Source organism: Aquila chrysaetos, chromosome 5, assembly GCF_900496995.4.
Source record: "Aquila chrysaetos chrysaetos chromosome 5, bAquChr1.4, whole genome shotgun sequence".
Lineage (NCBI taxonomy): Eukaryota > Metazoa > Chordata > Aves > Accipitriformes > Accipitridae > Aquila > Aquila chrysaetos.
Window position 1 is genome coordinate 50,186,526 of NC_044008.1, and position 17,753 is coordinate 50,204,278.

Genomic DNA, 17,753 nt, shown 5'->3' on the forward strand with positions numbered 1-17,753 from the left:
GTTTCAGGTGAGATTTAGGAAGAAGTGAAGAAAGAGGCCTCTTAAAGGAGAAAGGGAGAGGGGTAACAAATTAGTTAGGGGGTGGGAGAAATGTGAATGGTTCCAAGAAAATACGTAGGAGGTTTTTGCTAAGAAGCCTTAGTTTTGTGCCCTTTGGAGCAGACATATATGAAATTTCTTGGAGGTAAAAAAGCTGTTACCATGGTATGGCATGCTGTCCCAGGGAAAAATCTGTATTTAATTAAAAACAAGTAACCAAAAAAACCCCGCTTTGATGTGTCACTACTGTAGTGTGTGAATGTTAAGTTGTAATATCAGTACTTGGGGTTAAGATCAATTCTGTAACCAAAGTACTAGGGAGGGAGTGTTTCCAGCACAAAGCCAATTGCAAAGCTGAGCTCTGTGATGGAGTTCTCTGTATCTCTTTCTGTAAGTATTCGGGCATTATTAATTCTGCATTGTTGCCTCAAAATTTTAGATTTCCTGAACAGCTGATTTCTTACTGACTTCAGAGGAACCTGTTGTGCAAAACTTGTTTTGCCTGTTGGAGGCTTAACAGATCCTAATGGCGCACGATCTTGGTTACAACTATGAAATCCACCTTTCTTGCCTGGTTTTTTCAGTAATCTCCTTATAGGTGTCAGAATTACTTTCTAGCCAGAGCTTCCCTACCAAAAAAACCCCACCCAAAACCCCAAACCCCAGCTAGCAGAACAACTGATTTTATTGTTTGTCCACATTTCAAGGTGCTTACCATAAGTTAGAATACACAATATACTGTAAGTTAGAACATGGAATATTGAGTTCTTTCCTAACCAGGTGGTTCCTAACTACACAGAATTTTTTTGGAAGGGATGGGGTGTTTCTTGTCTTAAAATGCCACCTAAATCATCAGTCAGATCTTGGGGATGCTAAAATTTTTACGCATAAGCAAAGTGATTAAAGGGAGAATTTGAAGTGAGGAGTATTATCAGAAATTGAGAAAACTGGCAGTTGTAAAATATCACTTTGGTTTTAGCCATAACCAAATAAAAGTATGTGAAAGCAGTAACAGATGACATATTTCTTCTTAAAGGGAGGAAAAAAAAAAAAAGTTTTTCAGTTAAAAAATTTCAAAACTCAGGTCTTTCCTTGATAAGAACTCTTGTCATGGCAGAGATGCTCAGAATTCAGCACCTTCTGTAATCAGCTGACTATAGTCTCCAATGACTGTGTCGAGCAGTGCTATAACTGTTAACAGTTTATATCAAATGTACATCATTGTGTTTGATTCCTGTTTGCAATTTTTTTCTATTGTATTTTGGCACTGATTCCTATCTTCCATTCTTCTTATTTAGTGTATGTTATAATATCGGTCTTCTGCTTGGCATCTGCAATGAGTCTATACAACTGTCTTGCGGCATTGATAGGAGAAATACCTTTTGGGCAGTGCAGGTATAGTACACCTTTAAATTATTATTAATATAAGGTTTCTTTTGGCTATTTTCTGGTTGCTACTCAAGGTAGCGTGAAAAAATGAGAACAGTTTGACAAATTGTTTCCTGTATGGTTTAGTGTGTGTGTGATTGTTAAAAAAGAAAATTAGAAGCTCCTTTAATAGATATTAAAGGTATCTGTAGCATAATCAACAGTTAAAATAGCATTATGGGAGACTTGCTGCATTACTTTTATTTGAAAGCATTGCTATAATCAAACTTGAAAGGCTCTGCTTGGCTGTCTGAGCTAGGTTTTACAAAATTCTGATTGCCTGTAGGATGTGCTCACTTTGTTCATCAAGGAACTCCATAAGGGGGAATCCTGCACATGAGATCCTGTTTTGAGCAAGTACTATGCTATAGGCAATAGAGGTGGGTTTTTTTTTCCCCCCACTCATTTTAATCTCTACTGTACCTGTGACAGACCCAAGTTTTAACTTCCTTGCGAAGGCAACACATTGCTCATGTCCTCAGTGTTAGAAGTTAGCAGTTACAGTCCTAACTCCGGGTAGTGCGTTATCAGTGTACAGATAGCCTCTTCTTACTACTCAGAATTAAGTATCCTGCAGGTATTAGTGAGTATGGGAGTGTCCCTGTTTTTCTCCCCTGTATTTTCCACTTTAAAAAACCCTGATGTTTAAGGCAACAAATGTTTCTTTTCCCCAAAAGAACAATGCTTATAAGCTTGGAAGCCTAGGATGATATTTGCATAGGATAGTACAGGATATTAGTGCCAGGTGATCCAGTAGCCCACCAAAGGTAGAGATCAGGTAGAAAAGACAGCAGGTTTTGTGTAAGCTGCAGGACAGGCGTTACTTCTGTCAGTTAATACCAGTTGAAGAACTGTCCCAGAAAATTGAGTAGGCAGTGGAAACAGATATTGACTCACAATTTTGCAATACACAGTTATTCCATTTTTAAATCTTGTATTATGTGTCCTAAAACTGATTTTCCCCACCACCCCCCCTTTCAGGAATTATGATATGACTGTCCCTCACTGACATAGTTCTGTTGGCATAATTGTTACATGACAGAAGTGGATTAAATAAATTCATCTGGTTGCTGCCTTCCCTGGATGTATTTGCTAAAATGAGGACTGGCCATCAAAGCCCAACTTGGCTTACTATCTGTGGGCATGTTTTTAATGCAGCCCAGAGAAGGACTGGTACTACAGTTGCAAGAATAATGCCACCTGAGTCTGGATGGAGCAAATGGGCAAAGGAGAAGCTTTCAGGATGAGAACACCATGTCAGCTTAAGGACCCATGATAGCGCAGGCATGCGATTTGGCTGTTGCAGGATTTCTTTTTTAATTTAATTATTTTCTTTTAGGATTGCATGTTGCAACAAAAACATTGAAGTGAGGCTTATTTTTCTTGCTGTATTCTGCATAGCAGCAGCTGTCGTCTGGGCAGTGTTTCGAAATGAAGATAGGTAAGCAATGCATTCTGACTTAAGAGTAAAATGAGTAATTGTCACTAATGAACTTCCCATCATGTAACTAATCCTGGAGCATAGCATCCTTCTAAATTCCAGTGCTGATGCCAAAAAAGTCATGAAAGTATTATGAGGTTTAACAAGTATGGGAATTATAGAGAACAAAGCTATACAAATGAACTCTGTGGTAATTTGAAGTTACAAAAAAATAGGAGGATGAGGAAGAACTAGCTTGATTGCTAATAATTGCCACAGAAGACAAAAAAGTGCAAAAATACCATAGGGACCATAGGACCTATACTTCCTATGGTCCAGTGGACACACAGGACCACAAATACACAAATATTATAGTACAGTCCTAAGTAGCATCTTAAGCCAGATGTTAAATAGGGCTTCCAATCAAGTGAGCAATCATACAAGTGAACACCAAGGCCCTGTTGTGGCCTCTGTTCAACTCATCTTCTCTGTAGTATGCTGATGAAGAACAGTTACCTATTTATGATCAGAGGCTACTGTAAACTGACCATCTTGAAGCTAGTATTTTTGTGGTTTTGGTAGCAATACTTCCTACGAACTAATTTCTTGCTTTCCAATCCATTTTGCGATCTTGCTATTTCCAGTAAAATCTGAAATTGTTATTTCACTTAGATTCCAGCAGTAGTTTGAACAATGTGTAAAATGTGTTCTTATTTTTAGGTGGGCTTGGATTTTGCAAGATATTTTGGGAGTTGCTTTCTGCCTAAACTTTATTAAAACACTGAAAATGCCCAACTTTAAGGTACTGTAAGTTGCTTCCCTTAAGAAAGTATTCTAAAGCCATGAATCTGTAATTTTAGTGTCAGGAAATAGGTTTTCAACACTCAAGAAATATATATTAAAAAAAAATCTTTACCATTGTAAATAATTATTTAAAGAAATTAATCCTGTTCTAAATGTTATGCCAGAATAAAAACATGGTGGGGAGGGGTGTTTCTTCTTCCTTTTTTTTTTTTTTTTTCCTAACATGGTGGTACAGTAATAGTACCAGAATCTAGCTATGCAGTTCTTGAAAACCTATGGTAATATTTTCTTCCTTTTTTTGCCAGTCCTGTGTGATACTTCTAGGCCTTCTCCTTCTATATGATGTGTTTTTTGTCTTCATAACACCATTTATCACAAAGGTATGTCTGTGAATTTATCTTTAAAATAAAAACAAAAATGTTGTCTGGCCATTGGGGCAGTATTTTTGTCAAACAGATTAGCGTTTTCAGTATTCTTGATGCAGAAATGCTGACTTCCTTTTCTTTTTCCCCTTGTAAGACAGCAGTGGCCTAAATTTTCATCTTGTATGGGCCATAGAGTGTAATGCTTGTGTAGGTGCCATAAATTTTGTTAAATGACGTAAGTTTTCAGCAATCACATGGCCAAAAGTAAGCTGTCCGCAGTTGTGTGACAGCATGATGATGAGGAATTACTGTCCTCTAGTTTTCTTGCTTCTTTTGCTTTTAACACCCATATATTGGAACATGCTCTAGTCCTTTCTGCAGTGCTCATTTGCAGTGTAGTATGAACTGTATGCAAGCATGCCTTCTTTTATTCTGAAGCAGAAAGCTCGTGGCAGAAAAAGCTGACTTGTTTTTATCTAAACTTCCAGCTACATCTAGTGGATTTGTTGTTTGTTTGGGTTTTTTTTAAATGGTTATTTTAGGCTGGACTACATGGTTTTAATGCAAAACAATACTGTATAATACTGTATGATCCTACTGCATTCCTTTTGATAGTCAGGATTTTTCCAATCCTGAATTGTAAGATGAGGTACAAGCAGTTTTTGTAAATGTAGTGTGAATGTTTTGATATATTAAACCACTGACTTTTGAAAAATAACCTTAATTTCAGAATGGGGCAAGTATAATGGTTGAAGTTGCAGCTGGTCCTTTTGGAAACAGTGAAAAGGTATGAACAGCTGTTTTAATATGTGCAACATAAAAATACTGACACTACGTAGCTAATTCATAGTGTGCTTTTCGGCATAACTTTCTCACAAAATATAGCCAGCTTCTGCTATTTTCTTTTAAATATTAAATACCTGTTGACTTGGGTTTGATCCTAGAATGATGGAAACTTGGTGGAAGTCCCTACTGAACGCTCAGCTCCCCATGAGAAAGTAAGGATTGTATTTCAGATACTGGATTTTTAAATGATTCCCTCTGAAAAGACTATTCTTTTGGGGAAAACCTGATTGTCCAAATTTCTCTTCAGGGCCTGGATATCATTGATCAATACTCTATAGTTAGGTTAATAATCCAGATTTGTTACTCCCATAATATGGTTAAATTTTGTCTTAACTTTTTTTGGTGTGTGCATATTATTTGTAAATCTGAAATTCTAGCTTACCTGTTGCCTAAGCTTTATCCACTCTCTATGTTGGTTTCTGTTTTTTACTTTAGGTTCTACCTATTTTGAAGTTCTGCATTAACAATAAATTAATAATATTAAAACTGTTTATTAATTTAAGCAAACAAAAAATCCAAAACACCAGGATGCTTTAGATTAGATTTATGTGGGCTTCTGAAATACTGTTTTACAGTTACCTGTGGTTATTAGAGTGCCTAGACTTGAATACTCTGCATCGACACTGTGTGACATGCCATTTTCATTGTTGGGTTTTGGAGACATTATTGTCCCAGGTGAGCAAATGTTTTTGGCAATTGTAACTTATGATTAAATATTTTAGGTTTGACCCTCAACTGACTTTTATTCTACAAAGTAATTACTGACTCAAATGCAGCAGTTTGCCTTGACCTGTCAGTGCAGAATACAACAAAAGCCGCAATATAAGAAAGCTTAGTATGTTACAGAACACTTAAATAGTAAAGGGGTTTTGCTTTTCTATTGCACTGTGTTGTAAATGCAAGTCCCACAGATAAATCCAGTTGTCAGTATTAATTAAATCTCATCGAAATCTCACAGAAAGCAAGTATTCTGTGACTTCAAAATATTTTTGTATCCTAGACTACCTAATTAGAGGTGAGGTAACAGAAAACGTATTATCAAGTTTTTTCATCTTTCTCAGAAGAGCTGAATTTTGCCATAGTTGGAGTCTTGAGCAAATTACTTAAGTTAGGCATGAAGCACCATCTCGTGAACAGTGTGCAGGCAAATTTGCTAAGAGTGAGCATTAAAATCCTATTGAAGAAAAGTATTAAAATTAGGTTGTTACTTTTCTGTATTAGAAAATTGAAAATAGCACAATATAATTAGCTTGCTTAAAAACACAAAACCTTTTAATACCAAGCTCACTTGGCTCATATTTCCATTATGGCTTCGATTTTCAAGACTTACTGTAGGATTTCTTAAACTGGTTCTTGGCTTTCCAGAAATAAATGGGAATAAGATAAAGTAATAGGAAGTGTTACTATAATTTCTTCTTATGCTGCTTTGATTTGGAGGATTGGGGAGAAAAATATTTCGTTAATTTTTTTTCTTTTTTCTTCAAGGGCTTCTGGTTGCTTATTGTCGAAGATTTGATGTTCAAACAAGTTCATCTTCTGTATACTACATTTCCTGTACAATAGGTAAATCATGAGATATTTCAATAATGTTGATCTTCATGCTAGCTTTTTTTAAATGGCAGAACTAGATAGTTTTCTTCAGTTAAAGGTTCAATGTTGTCAAGAATCTCTTTATAATCTCTTTTTAATATGCCTGCCCATATTTAAGGTGAGTATTCTCTAGGGTAGTCAGTTGCTTTGAGAAAGCTTGCAAATAGAGAGCAACTTACTGTCCCTCTTTTCTTCAATTATATTAACAAGGAAGATATTACTTTATAAAAAAAATAATAATTCTGGCTTACTAAATGAGTGACAATTTAAAAATTCACCTGTTCTTGACTGTGTATGTATAAATATCTTTTTATAGCTTATGCCATTGGTATGGTGCTGACTTTCATTGTCTTGGCATTAATGAAGATGGGACAACCTGCCCTTCTCTATCTTGTACCGTGTACACTCATTACTAGCTCACTTGTTGCTTGGAGGCGCAAAGAGATGAAGAAGTTTTGGAAAGGAAGCAGTTACCAGGTAGGCTGGATGCCTTGAGTATTTTGTTGTTAATTCCTTTGAATATATTCTTCCCTAAGTACTTGGAAATATATCACCTGCAATCCACTTTTTGCTAGTCTTCATGTTATCTTCTGGAACTAATAAGCAAAAATAGTCTTTACTCTTAGAAAATATTAGTCTAGTAGTTGACATGGCAGAACAAAGCTTAGGGGAGATGAAATAGCTGGTTCGGTACTCATGGGAAAAAGTAATTTGTTCTGTTTTATTTTCTTTGAAATGTTTTTTCATGTTTTAACATTCCTCATCTATGATCTTGATGTGGTATAACATGAGTCACTGAACTAAGCATGCAGATTCCAATCTGCACTAGTCCTTTATTAAGAAAGACTTCAAAAAAGTTGGTGATCAACTAGAATTTTAGAAACTTCCCATGCATCACTGGTGTCCTGCATCATCAGGATTATATGGAGCATTCAGCGACAAAATAGCTGGGTGGGTATATAACTGTTTTCTATCACAGCACACGCTGTGTGCACACTGCCTTGGGTTTCCTGCATTTCCCCTTTGGTTATCTCTAACACTACCCAGGAACTGCAGTCCTTAAAATCCCACCAGCTGTCTGCCTCTGCCTGTTGACATGTGCACATTCCCCCTGATTTGACTTGTAGTAATAGAGTGTGCCAGTAGGTCTTGTGAGCTGGCATTTATCATAAGACAGACCAGTCTCAAGATTATTTTAAATTTTGTTTGAGACCTAAAGTCCAATATTGTTTGAATTCAGAAACTATCACCCGTATCTAGGCTGTGTTGAACTCAGCTCAGAGAATGGAGAGTCTGTTGGGGGGGTAGGTGGGTGGTGCAAAGTTGATGATGGAAAGGAGCAGCTCCTGCTTTTTCAGCTTCTGGATTGCAAGGTTTAAGTGGATCACTGGAAGTCAAGGTGGTGGTACTTCTTGTAAATGTAAAACTGCAGGTATGCAGCTCCTACGGTATTATCAGCTAAATGCTACCTTTTGTTGATCTAACTAATATTCTCCACCTGCTTCAGCTGGAGGTTGGCTAGGTATGAAATTACTTAGGATATCTTCAGCTTTAACTAGATACCCTGTCTTTTTGTCTACAAAACCAACTCTTCTCCTTTCATAGGTCTAATGAATAGAAATGTTTCTCTGTAGGTCAGAATGAATTTGGCTTAGCATGCATTTGTATATAAATCGGTGACTGTTTGCTATTCTAAAATAAACAGTGTCGCATATATAAAGCCCAGTAACTCTGGGTCTGTTGCGGGGGGGAAAAGCTTTGCAATTTATTTTCCTCACTTGAGTTCTGAGTAGGATTGGCCTAAGTAAATCTGGCAACTCTTTTTAGCAACAAGAATTTCTTGCACTTCTCATAGCAAAACTCATACTTGGAAGAATTATGTTGCCATAGTAGTTATTTCATGGCCTTTCAACTGGTTTCTTAAAGGATTAAAACTGCTCTGAACTTCAGCTTGTTTTGAGGTCAGATGACTTCATTTCTGGCACAATTTAAAATGTTGATTTCCACCCCCACTCCACCACCCCTGAGTTAGACTTGTCTGTGATTGAACACCTCTGTGTAACTTTACTAACTCCTATTTTTCTATAACTTTCTGGAGAGCTTTTTCTGTATTAATTTTTTTTCCAGAGGGTGTTATTCAAGTTGCACTCTCAGAATGCTGCAGCGTTGATCTTTCTCATATGTTGTCCTCCTCACATAAAGCAGTATTTAGAATTGTCTTTACTGAACTTACAAACATCGGGGAAAACAAAACAAAACAAAAACACCCTGCCCCCCCCCCCCCCCCCCAAAAAAAAAAAAAAACCCAAACCACACAACCCCAGGTTGAAATTGCCAGCTTTCAGTGCTCATCCTGAGGAGGAAAGATGTAGAAAGGTGACAGAAGACTTTTTTTTTTTTTTTTTTTTTTTTTGCTACAACAATGGTAATTTGCACTGGAGCAGAGCTGCCCCATTGACAAGGGTGACCAGACTTCTGTAGAGGTTTGCTTTGTCCTCATGGGAACAGAGAAACCTTGCAGACTTGTTAGAGCAAAGCATGCTAAGAATAGGGGTACAAGAGCATGTACAGTGTATCAGGTGACTAAACTTCATGAATGCCGCTGTTTGTTTATGGTCCATTAGTGAGCTGCTTTGAGTTTGGGGTTTTTCTGATTTTTGTTGTATATGATTTTAATAATATAATGAATTTTATTTAGGTATCGGACTCCTCCAGGACGCCTTTGCTACAAGGTGTGATTATGGCCTTCTTTTAATGCAATTTTATTAATCATCTTATGGTTTCTTTTTTCTTTTTTCCCCTCTGCTTCCTCTTTTCATTCCTTTTTGCATCTATCTTTGTAATTTTCCTGAGTAATTCAATAGAAGAGGGTAGAAGTGAAGACAAAGTATAAATCTGTTTTTATGCTTAGGTGAGTTTTTTTCTGTTTCTTTAAAGGAATACAGGAAAACTTTATATTTGAAGTACCAATGGAGCCACGATTCCTAAGCCTGCAGGCAGGCTTTGTATGCCTCTAATTTCCCAAATCCCTAGGAGTGTCTTCAAATATTTAGAATTAGTGTTAGTTCCTCTACTGTTAACCTATATGGAAGTCCTTCACCTAATTTTTCTGTGCCACTGCATTGACATGAAAACCTGCTTAGTGCTAAACAACAATTTTGTGTTTGTCTCTCTTATAATGTTCGGTATTGTAGTTTGCATTTAGTAATCATGTCTACAGTCCCTCTATCATCTTATTACTTGACAGTATACTTTATCCCGTATTGTCTGCAGTGCTTGCAGTGGGATAGGGAGCAAGGATTTGGACCAGCTTTTGTGGTCTTGCTGTTGCACAGCATCTAGACTGCAGCGGGAAGGTTTAAGTTACTAGGCTATAGCTCATGACTGCTAACACCAATGCTATTTATTTTAACTGTCTCCTGTGTCAAGCACAGCATGGAGAGAGCAATGCAAGCTTTCAAATTTCAACTTCTTGCATTTAAGCATTTAAATATAATCTTGAATTTTAGTCAGCAGTCTAGAGTTACACATCTGTTTATAAAGCGTACCTTGTCTGCCCTATACGCTGAAGACAATTTGAGATGGTGAACTCTGACTATGTCTTAAATTCTGAACTAAAAAGTACTTTTCTCACTAGCTCCTTTCCTCAAATAAAGAGTACTTAAACAATTTAAGTCTCATTAAAAAGCCTTAATAATAAAGAAATTAGATACAAACCCAAGAAGAGGCTAGGAAGTGGGAGGGGCTGAGTGCAAATTAAAATCAGATGGCCAGACTGTATTTTTATAACTTAAACTTCTTCTGTCCTGCTGTGTGCACTCAAGTTCTTGGATAGGATTGTTAAAATCAGTTTTTTCCAGTTTCTACTTTATACATATGGGAGATACTTGACTCCTTAAGATAGCTCTGAGGTCCCATAATTCTTAGATGAGGCCATTTCTGTTTCTGCATGATGATGCAGTCTTAAATTCTAGTTATGCTGTGTGGCTTTTTTATGGAGTAGCCTTGAGCTGTAATGAGTTGCTGCACAGAAGAACATTTTGACTATTCACTGAAGCACAGGGATTTCTAGGGAGAGTAAAGTACCTACTTCCCTACCACTAAATGGGCGGTATGGCTGCTGTGAAGTGTGTAATAAAGGTTTTTCTAGGTTTTTCTGGATTGCTTATACTCCTCATGTATGCCTGCATGATAAACTAATTTGATATGTATTTCCCAGTTACTGATTTAATTTAAAAATGCTATTTGTTTTTTGTATGAGTACAATCTATGAAATCATTTTAGTAACATCATGAAAAATCTAGTGGACTAATGCAACTTTGAAGTCTTCTAGATAGAATAGTCTTGCAACTTTTTAGTTTGTCAATTTGAAGTGTTTAGCAAGATTTCTTATCTCTCTTTGAAATAATAAATCAACAGATTGGTCAGTAGCATGTTACACAGCATGCACCTGCTGTTTAGTACTTAATTTTAAATCACATTTTTAGATACTTGCAAACTAATCATAGCTATAAGTTGTTAAGAATTTTGTGAATGCAACATCATAATGAGTGAATCTTGCAGGCAAGTGTGTATAGGTACTACGTGCTCTTTTGCAGGCAGGAGTTTGTATTGCTGTTTCTAGTTTGGCTCTGCGTGTGGTTTTCGGGGGTTTGGTTGGTTTTTGTTTTTAATAGTTCACCATGTTAGGAACTAAACATAAGTAACTGAAATACATTTATGTTTAACCTATCTTGACACCCCCCACCCACCCTTAAAAACTGTCAGAAATTCAGATGTGGGAGAAAAGCTTCTGAATCTCTTCCACTTTAAAAATGTTCATCAGCTCTCCACAATGTATGGTCTGATTGCTTTGGCTCTTTGGAGGCTTGAAACAATAACTTTGTCCAGGATTTTAGCACAGTGCCTTCATCTTGCTGCTGGTTGTCGCAAAGGTTCCTGCAGCTTCTGCTGAGGCTTTGAGGATAGGGTTGTCCTGAGAGAACCTACAACTGAGGTACACTTGTGGAAAAAGCTGCTTAATGCAATCTTACATGTTCAGAAAGGCATCTGTTGTCCCTGGCTTCAAGTTGTGGGCTATCCTTCTTCTAGAGGGTCGACAGATTAGAAATGGGGTGGGGTGGCTTTTTTTTTTGGCTTTGTAACATCTATGTATATCAAAAAAACCCAAACACCCTTTATGCTCTAGTAGCTATTTTGGTTTTAAAGTTAACTTAAAAATCTGATATATTAAGCAGAGACTTTAAATACAGGTGGTATCTCCAGCGTAAGTACATTTTTTGCTACTTACCTTGTTGTAGGATTAAGAGAAGAATCTTTGAGTTTGGGATACACTGAATTGTTGCAAATAGTGTCAACTCCTCCTTCTGGAAGCATCTTTGATAGGGAAACATTTTACAAAAATGCTTACCAAAACTACCTTCTCTATGCCAGCTGTTAGATGATCCTCCCTAGGATGAAGGAAGATACATGGCATTACTTGATGCAATGTGGTCTGTGTGGGGGTTTTTTGTTGTTTTTTTCCCAGAAACAGACACTTCAATCCTCATTCAAAGTGACTGTTTGACTTCTGTAATTGTAGGGAGTGTTTTGCTTTGGGTGACTTTTGATGTGGGTTTTTGCTCACAGTGTAGGGGGAAAGTTCTAGGTATACTGAAGTGAATGCAAGGTTGTCATTAGCACGGGAGCTTGGCGTTCACTGAGCATGTGCTATTGCTATAACTCAGTTGTTAGGTGTATTGGCAAGACTAGTGCCTGCCTTCATTCTTATTGTCTTAATTCTGACACATGAAGGGAGAGATGTGAAAGACCTTTTCTGGTTTTAGTCACATTGATACTGTGGCCACTAGGCTCTCCTAAGCTCTACCAAGTCTCAGGGACTTGTTTCTGCCTTGGAACTGTCATCTCAACTTACTGCAAGGCATGTTGGTGCATCTGGATTGGGAAACTGCTTGTTTAAGCAAACCTGCTTTTAATAAGGCATGTTTGTATACCTTGCAATCAAACAACTCTGTTGGCATAAAAGAAGGTATGGCACAGAGGTGGGTCATAGCTAGAGAAGAAGAGAGAAGTTAATGGAACTACTCTCTTTGCCCTATATATAGAATTATACCATGCTAAAGTGTTTATGACACAACAGTATCAGAGCCTGGCTTTGTCTTGCGAAGGATCCTGCAGCGGGTGCTAGTAAGACAAGAAAGCAGTTGTGTCCTCATCATGTGGAAATCTGCCCAGTTTAGAACCCACACGGTGAGCAGCTGTTTTACAGAAAGACAAGGAGCCTTTTTACTACTAGGCAGGGTTATTCCACTATGGAAGAATGTATGCAGGGGTTTCTACCTTTTGATGCTGAAAGCATTATGCCCTTGTCCTAATAATCCTGCCACGCTGGGCATATGAGCTCCTTGAGACATTCTGTTTTTCAGCATTAGTTTTACTACTTCTGTATCTTTTGTCTCTGGTTGTCAGCTATCAAAACTGTCCAATCCTTGGCCTCTTGTTAATTATGCTTAATTCTGAAGCCCTCAAACTTTTGGGTCTCAGTTTGTCATGCTAACAAACGTGTGTATTACCTCTGTAATGTATTCAATGCCTTGTCCCAGGGAGGAAGCCAGAGCCTTCATTGCCCTCTAGCAATACAGCAGTAGACAGGGAAACAGGCTGCTTTTTAGTCAGGAAAAGTAGAATGTTGTCTTGTGTTATTCAGGTGACTTAATCAGTTAATTGGAAAGTATAATCAGTCTATATAATAATCTGGTTTAGATTCTCTTCTGTTGCAGGACTTTACAATTCCATTTCCTTTATCCTTTTCAAAATAAAAGGAAAATTTACAAATAAATGCTGCCAAAACAGTTAGGTTTGCTGACTGTAATATAGCTAGCCTTTACAGTCAGGGAAAGAGAAAGCTAGTCTTTTATATTCAAACTATCGCTTGCTACCTGTAAATGTTAGGTAGGATCCTAAGATCTATTTCCAGTTCTGCAAACCATGTCTTTGAAAAATTTGCTTAACCCCAAACGTTTTTTTTTTGTTCTCAGTATTTGATAGTTGAGACACTTTTGACTCATAAGTTTAATTTCTTGTAGAGGTCTTGGATCTTTAGTTGGAGAATGCTTTTGTAGTGGAAAGCATTAGCTAAGAGAGCTTTGATTATTTGGCTTGAAAACTTTTCCAATCTATAGAGGACTTCCTATCTTCTGCTAAAATGCACTCTAACACATGTTTAATTATATTTCTCTTAGCTAACAAATACTTTGGACCAATGGGGGAAAAGCAGTACTTCTTTATAAAGAGCCATCTCTTTTTTTTTTCTTTTTTTTTTTTCTTTTTACATTTAGATGATGGAACACCTGGATTACCCAGGAAATGAAGAAAGCACAGTATCAGCCAGTGAACAGCCTGGAGGACAATAATGTGTAGGATCCTGATTTAAAATAGTATTCAAATTTTCTACAAATTAATTGCAGTAAATTTGGTGAAGTTTTACAATAGAGTATTTCCTACTCTGTAAAATGGTTTTTTACTCCTGCACCTATATTTTTATGGAAAATATTGTTAATAACAGAAAAGTAATCAAAATAGACTTGCATTTTTACAGCCAAACCATAGCTAGTAAAACCGTGCCTTATTTCAATTTAAATAAAAGGATATTTTCTATGCAATTTTCCAAATGTGTTTCTATACAGTATATTTTTATAAGTTGCTTGCCCATATCAGTTTGATGCATGAAATGTTCTCTTAATTTTGATTAAGACTAGTCACATTAAAAAAAGTACAGTACCCTTCATAGGATTTCTTTCCAGATTTTGAATGCAAAGATTGATAGTAATGTAACTATAGCAACTAAAGAATGAAACTATAGTTCCATTACTACAACTGATTGAATAAACAGTGTGTATGTTAGTCTATGTACATTGTAAGCCATAAAATAGATAACAGGGCAAATTTAGCTTGGGGTTGTGAGCCCCCCCACCCCCGGCCCTGCCCCGTAATATCACTGGCTTATGCCATAACTGTGAAAACTGTTAAGCTTTGATGCAAGTCATTGGATTATATACATCGCCAACCATTTAAAAAAAAATAAAAGGGGGGAGGTACTTATACAGTGATCCTGGAAACTTCAGTGCAGCTCCTGGAATAGTTGACAAACAAGATGGTGCAAAAGGCAAGAGAGTTTTTGCTCAAGGAGTGCTATTTGGGAGGGTGGGGTGAAATGTTAACTCTGGCCTGGTTCTTCTACTCATTGAGACTAGGTCTGTATTTGTGGTCTTCATTTGGCTGTGGATCGGTTCAAAGGGGTGGTGGAAGACAGGACAGATTTTTTTAACTTTTGCATCTACACCGTACTTTTTTTTTTTAAACTGTTTTTGAAAATTCTTTGCAATTGATAGACAAAACAACAGGTTTGAATAGTGCTAGTAGTGCCTGTGTTAGTTATAGGCCAATGCATGTGTTTAACTTGTTTAATCTTAATTTGTTTTAGCTTTTAAAGACTTGGAAAAGGAAAAATAGTTTAAATCATTAGTTGGCATTTAGAAGAGTTTGAGTTTGTTTGACACTTCCTTTTTTTCAGGAAACTGCTAACTGAGGGGGATTAGGCATAGAAAATTTGTATAGCTGTAATGCTAACATTTTACACCAAAGAAAATTGGAGAAGGCAGCAACAGGAAACCACTGAGTTCACTTAGTGCTAATGTCAGGTAGTCATTAAAACATTTTTCCTATTCTTTAAATGAATGTCATACCTATAGTCAGTACAAGTTCAAGAACCCTGGAGAAAACAACCGAATAAGCACATGCTGGGCAATGGCAATGCAGGCTTTCCTGCAGTGCCTCACGTAAGTGCCTCAGTGTTTGTCTGAAGGTCACCTCTAGACATTTACAGTTAGTTTGGGGCGTGTCGGCTCAGGAAAATTTACCCAGATTAAATCTAGTGTAGCTAGATTTACTTTGGAAGTATGCTAATTAAGACAATTGTAAATCTGTATCGGCAGTTAACAAAGGTTTACTGCAAATTTGCCACTTTACGTAATTTATATCAAATTTGAACTCTTGTTCACAAGAGTCAGGAGCAGACACACTTACAGCCTGAGTATCAGTTCTTGCTGTTCACACAGATTGACCGCGGTGCCAGTTTATATGGGTAAGATAACCACCTTGTTTTTCCCTAAGAAAACAGAAATTACAAAAGTTTTTGTATGTTAATAGTTGCCCCTCTTGACTTTCTTGACCTAAGCTTGAACTGACAGCCTCAGAATACAATGATCTTGTGCACCATGTTAAATTTTTATTTGACTGGGACTTCAATAAATTACAGCATACCTCAGCGTTCCAATAGCAGACTGAAAATTTGTCTTCTGATGTGTTGTCATGCTCTTCAACAAGCCCAGTATCTGCCAAAGTTAAATGGCTATGAAGTTTCTGAAAATTCCTGAAAGAGATAAAGAAGTCATAACTCAAAGTCATGCACTACTCAAAGCCCTCAGAAGCTTCACAAATCTATGTAATATGACTCCTTTTTCTCTTTGAAATCTTCTGCATGGAGGTTTTATTAAATTTTCAGCTATAAATGATAATTGAATTAGTATAAATAAAGATGACCTTTGGTAACAAGTGTATTCAGCAGCTGGCTGTGGAAACTCTGTCTTGTTCTGTGCCTAATTGTGCTCCGTGCCTGATCATGCTTGAGGTTTCACACACGTGCTGCAGTTTAATGGGATGTAAACTAACTTTTTTCTTTCAAATGCTTAGGTGCTTTGTTTACAAAAATTAAGAATGGAGTTTAAAATTTTATATAAATAATAGGTTAGTGTTGACTACTGAAATGAGGTTTTTATAAGTTCAATAGAACTGATTGCAACACTTAGCAATTTTGAATGTTTTTAGTAGTAAATTTGGTTGGGCTAAACACTACGTTAAAAGCCTTTTTAGTCATACTTTAATATAAAAATCGTACTACCTTTTCATTGTATGTTTACTGACAACAGCCCCCTTCCTTATGACTCTTAAGTTATCACTTTAAGAATGTTATTAATAAATGTTACTTGGAAAAAAAATAGTTAAGTAATTGCTTTGTTCTGACTCGTCTTTTTCTCACTGTGAACATTCATGGCAAAACAGTTAACACTTCATACCAAGTAAATTAAAAATTCATGATACACCTCCATAAATATGTAGTTGCAGTTTTTATACATCCTGTCTGATGTATCGAAGTTATAAGTCTGTTTGTAAATACCTGTGTGGTGGTTTTGGTGGATTGCCCCCCCCCCCCCTTTTTTTTTTTTTTCCAGGGTCTGGGGAACTGAAGTCTGTGAATTTGAGCTACATCAATTTTACTGGTCTAACTCAGCAAAATGCTTGTTGCACAGCTGTTAGTCATGGGGCTCTGTGAAAGTATACCTGACAAACAGTGAGTTAGAAATCTAACGTGCAAATTTCCTGATGGTAACAAGCTTACTTGCATTCAGCCTAGGAAACAGGGCTGTAGAAGCATTGTTCACCTGAATGTACTTTGCCTTAGACATGAAGGGCAAGAAAAAGCCAAGCTTCAGTCTTGAAACCCAGGCTTGGGTTGGAAATGTTGGCAGGAAAAAAAGAAAATTGCTGAACCTGAATATACTTGGTGTGTGATCCTTGTTACATCCCTAGAGCCCTGTGATAGTGTGTTTGTATTTAAAATGTTTGTAAGTATTTTAAGTCTCTTCTGCTCATACACTGGAGGTTCCAGTAGCATTGAGTCATGGTAACTGAGTACTTAACTGGGAGAAAACTCTCCAAAATGCTCTTTGAATTTATGTATTTTTAAAAGTAGAGAAGTTAAGAATAGACGCAGCTCCAATCAGCAAACTTGTTTGTCACTGTCTGTTCCCCATGCATTCTTCTTAAGGCTGGTACATTTGACACTTTAGCAAAAGTGCAAATCTCAGAGGCTTCAAAATTGCAAGCAGAAGAGAGGCATTTTCTTCTAAGGAAGAGGGTTACCATTATTAGTTAACAAGTGCTTGCCTATTTAGATTGGTCCAATCTTTACAATACAGTTCCATTTAGACATAAGAAAAGACACAGCTTTTCACTGTGAGTGTGGTCAAACACTGGAGCAGGTTGCTCAGAGAGGTTGTGGAATTTCCATCCTTGGAGATACTCAAAATACAAGTGGACACAGGCCTGGCAGCCTGCAGTGGGGCTGGACTAGGCAATCTATAGCGGAGCATTCCAACTCTACTGCTCTGATTATTAAGGCATTGTTCTGCTTGTTTTCCGGC

At 37.0% G+C, this 17,753-nt stretch overlaps 1 protein-coding gene across 4 annotated transcripts in view; it reads left to right on the plus strand.

Annotated features, from left to right (window-relative positions):
• SPPL2A (signal peptide peptidase like 2A) overlaps window positions 1-14,153 on the plus strand; it is a 28,239-nt gene extending 14,086 nt beyond the window's left edge. For 2 of the 4 annotated variants that reach the window (XM_030014818.2, XM_030014821.2), the window contains 10 exons: window positions 1,338-1,434; window positions 2,807-2,908; window positions 3,608-3,689; window positions 3,997-4,071; window positions 4,787-4,843; window positions 5,001-5,054; window positions 5,478-5,577; window positions 6,388-6,465; window positions 6,809-6,969; window positions 13,830-14,153. In XM_030014818.2, the coding sequence (XP_029870678.1) occupies window positions 1,338-1,434; window positions 2,807-2,908; window positions 3,608-3,689; window positions 3,997-4,071; window positions 4,787-4,843; window positions 5,001-5,054; window positions 5,478-5,577; window positions 6,388-6,465; window positions 6,809-6,969; window positions 13,830-13,904 (881 nt within the window). In that variant the 3' untranslated portion in view covers window positions 13,905-14,153. Of the gene's footprint in view, window positions 1-1,337; window positions 1,435-2,806; window positions 2,909-3,607; window positions 3,690-3,996; window positions 4,072-4,786; window positions 4,844-5,000; window positions 5,055-5,477; window positions 5,578-6,387; window positions 6,466-6,808; window positions 6,970-9,190; window positions 9,225-13,829 lie in introns of all 4 variants that reach the window. The other 2 variants (XM_030014820.2, XM_030014819.2) reach the window with 2 other exon arrangements.
• The last annotated feature ends 3,600 nt before the right edge of the window (window positions 14,154-17,753 follow it).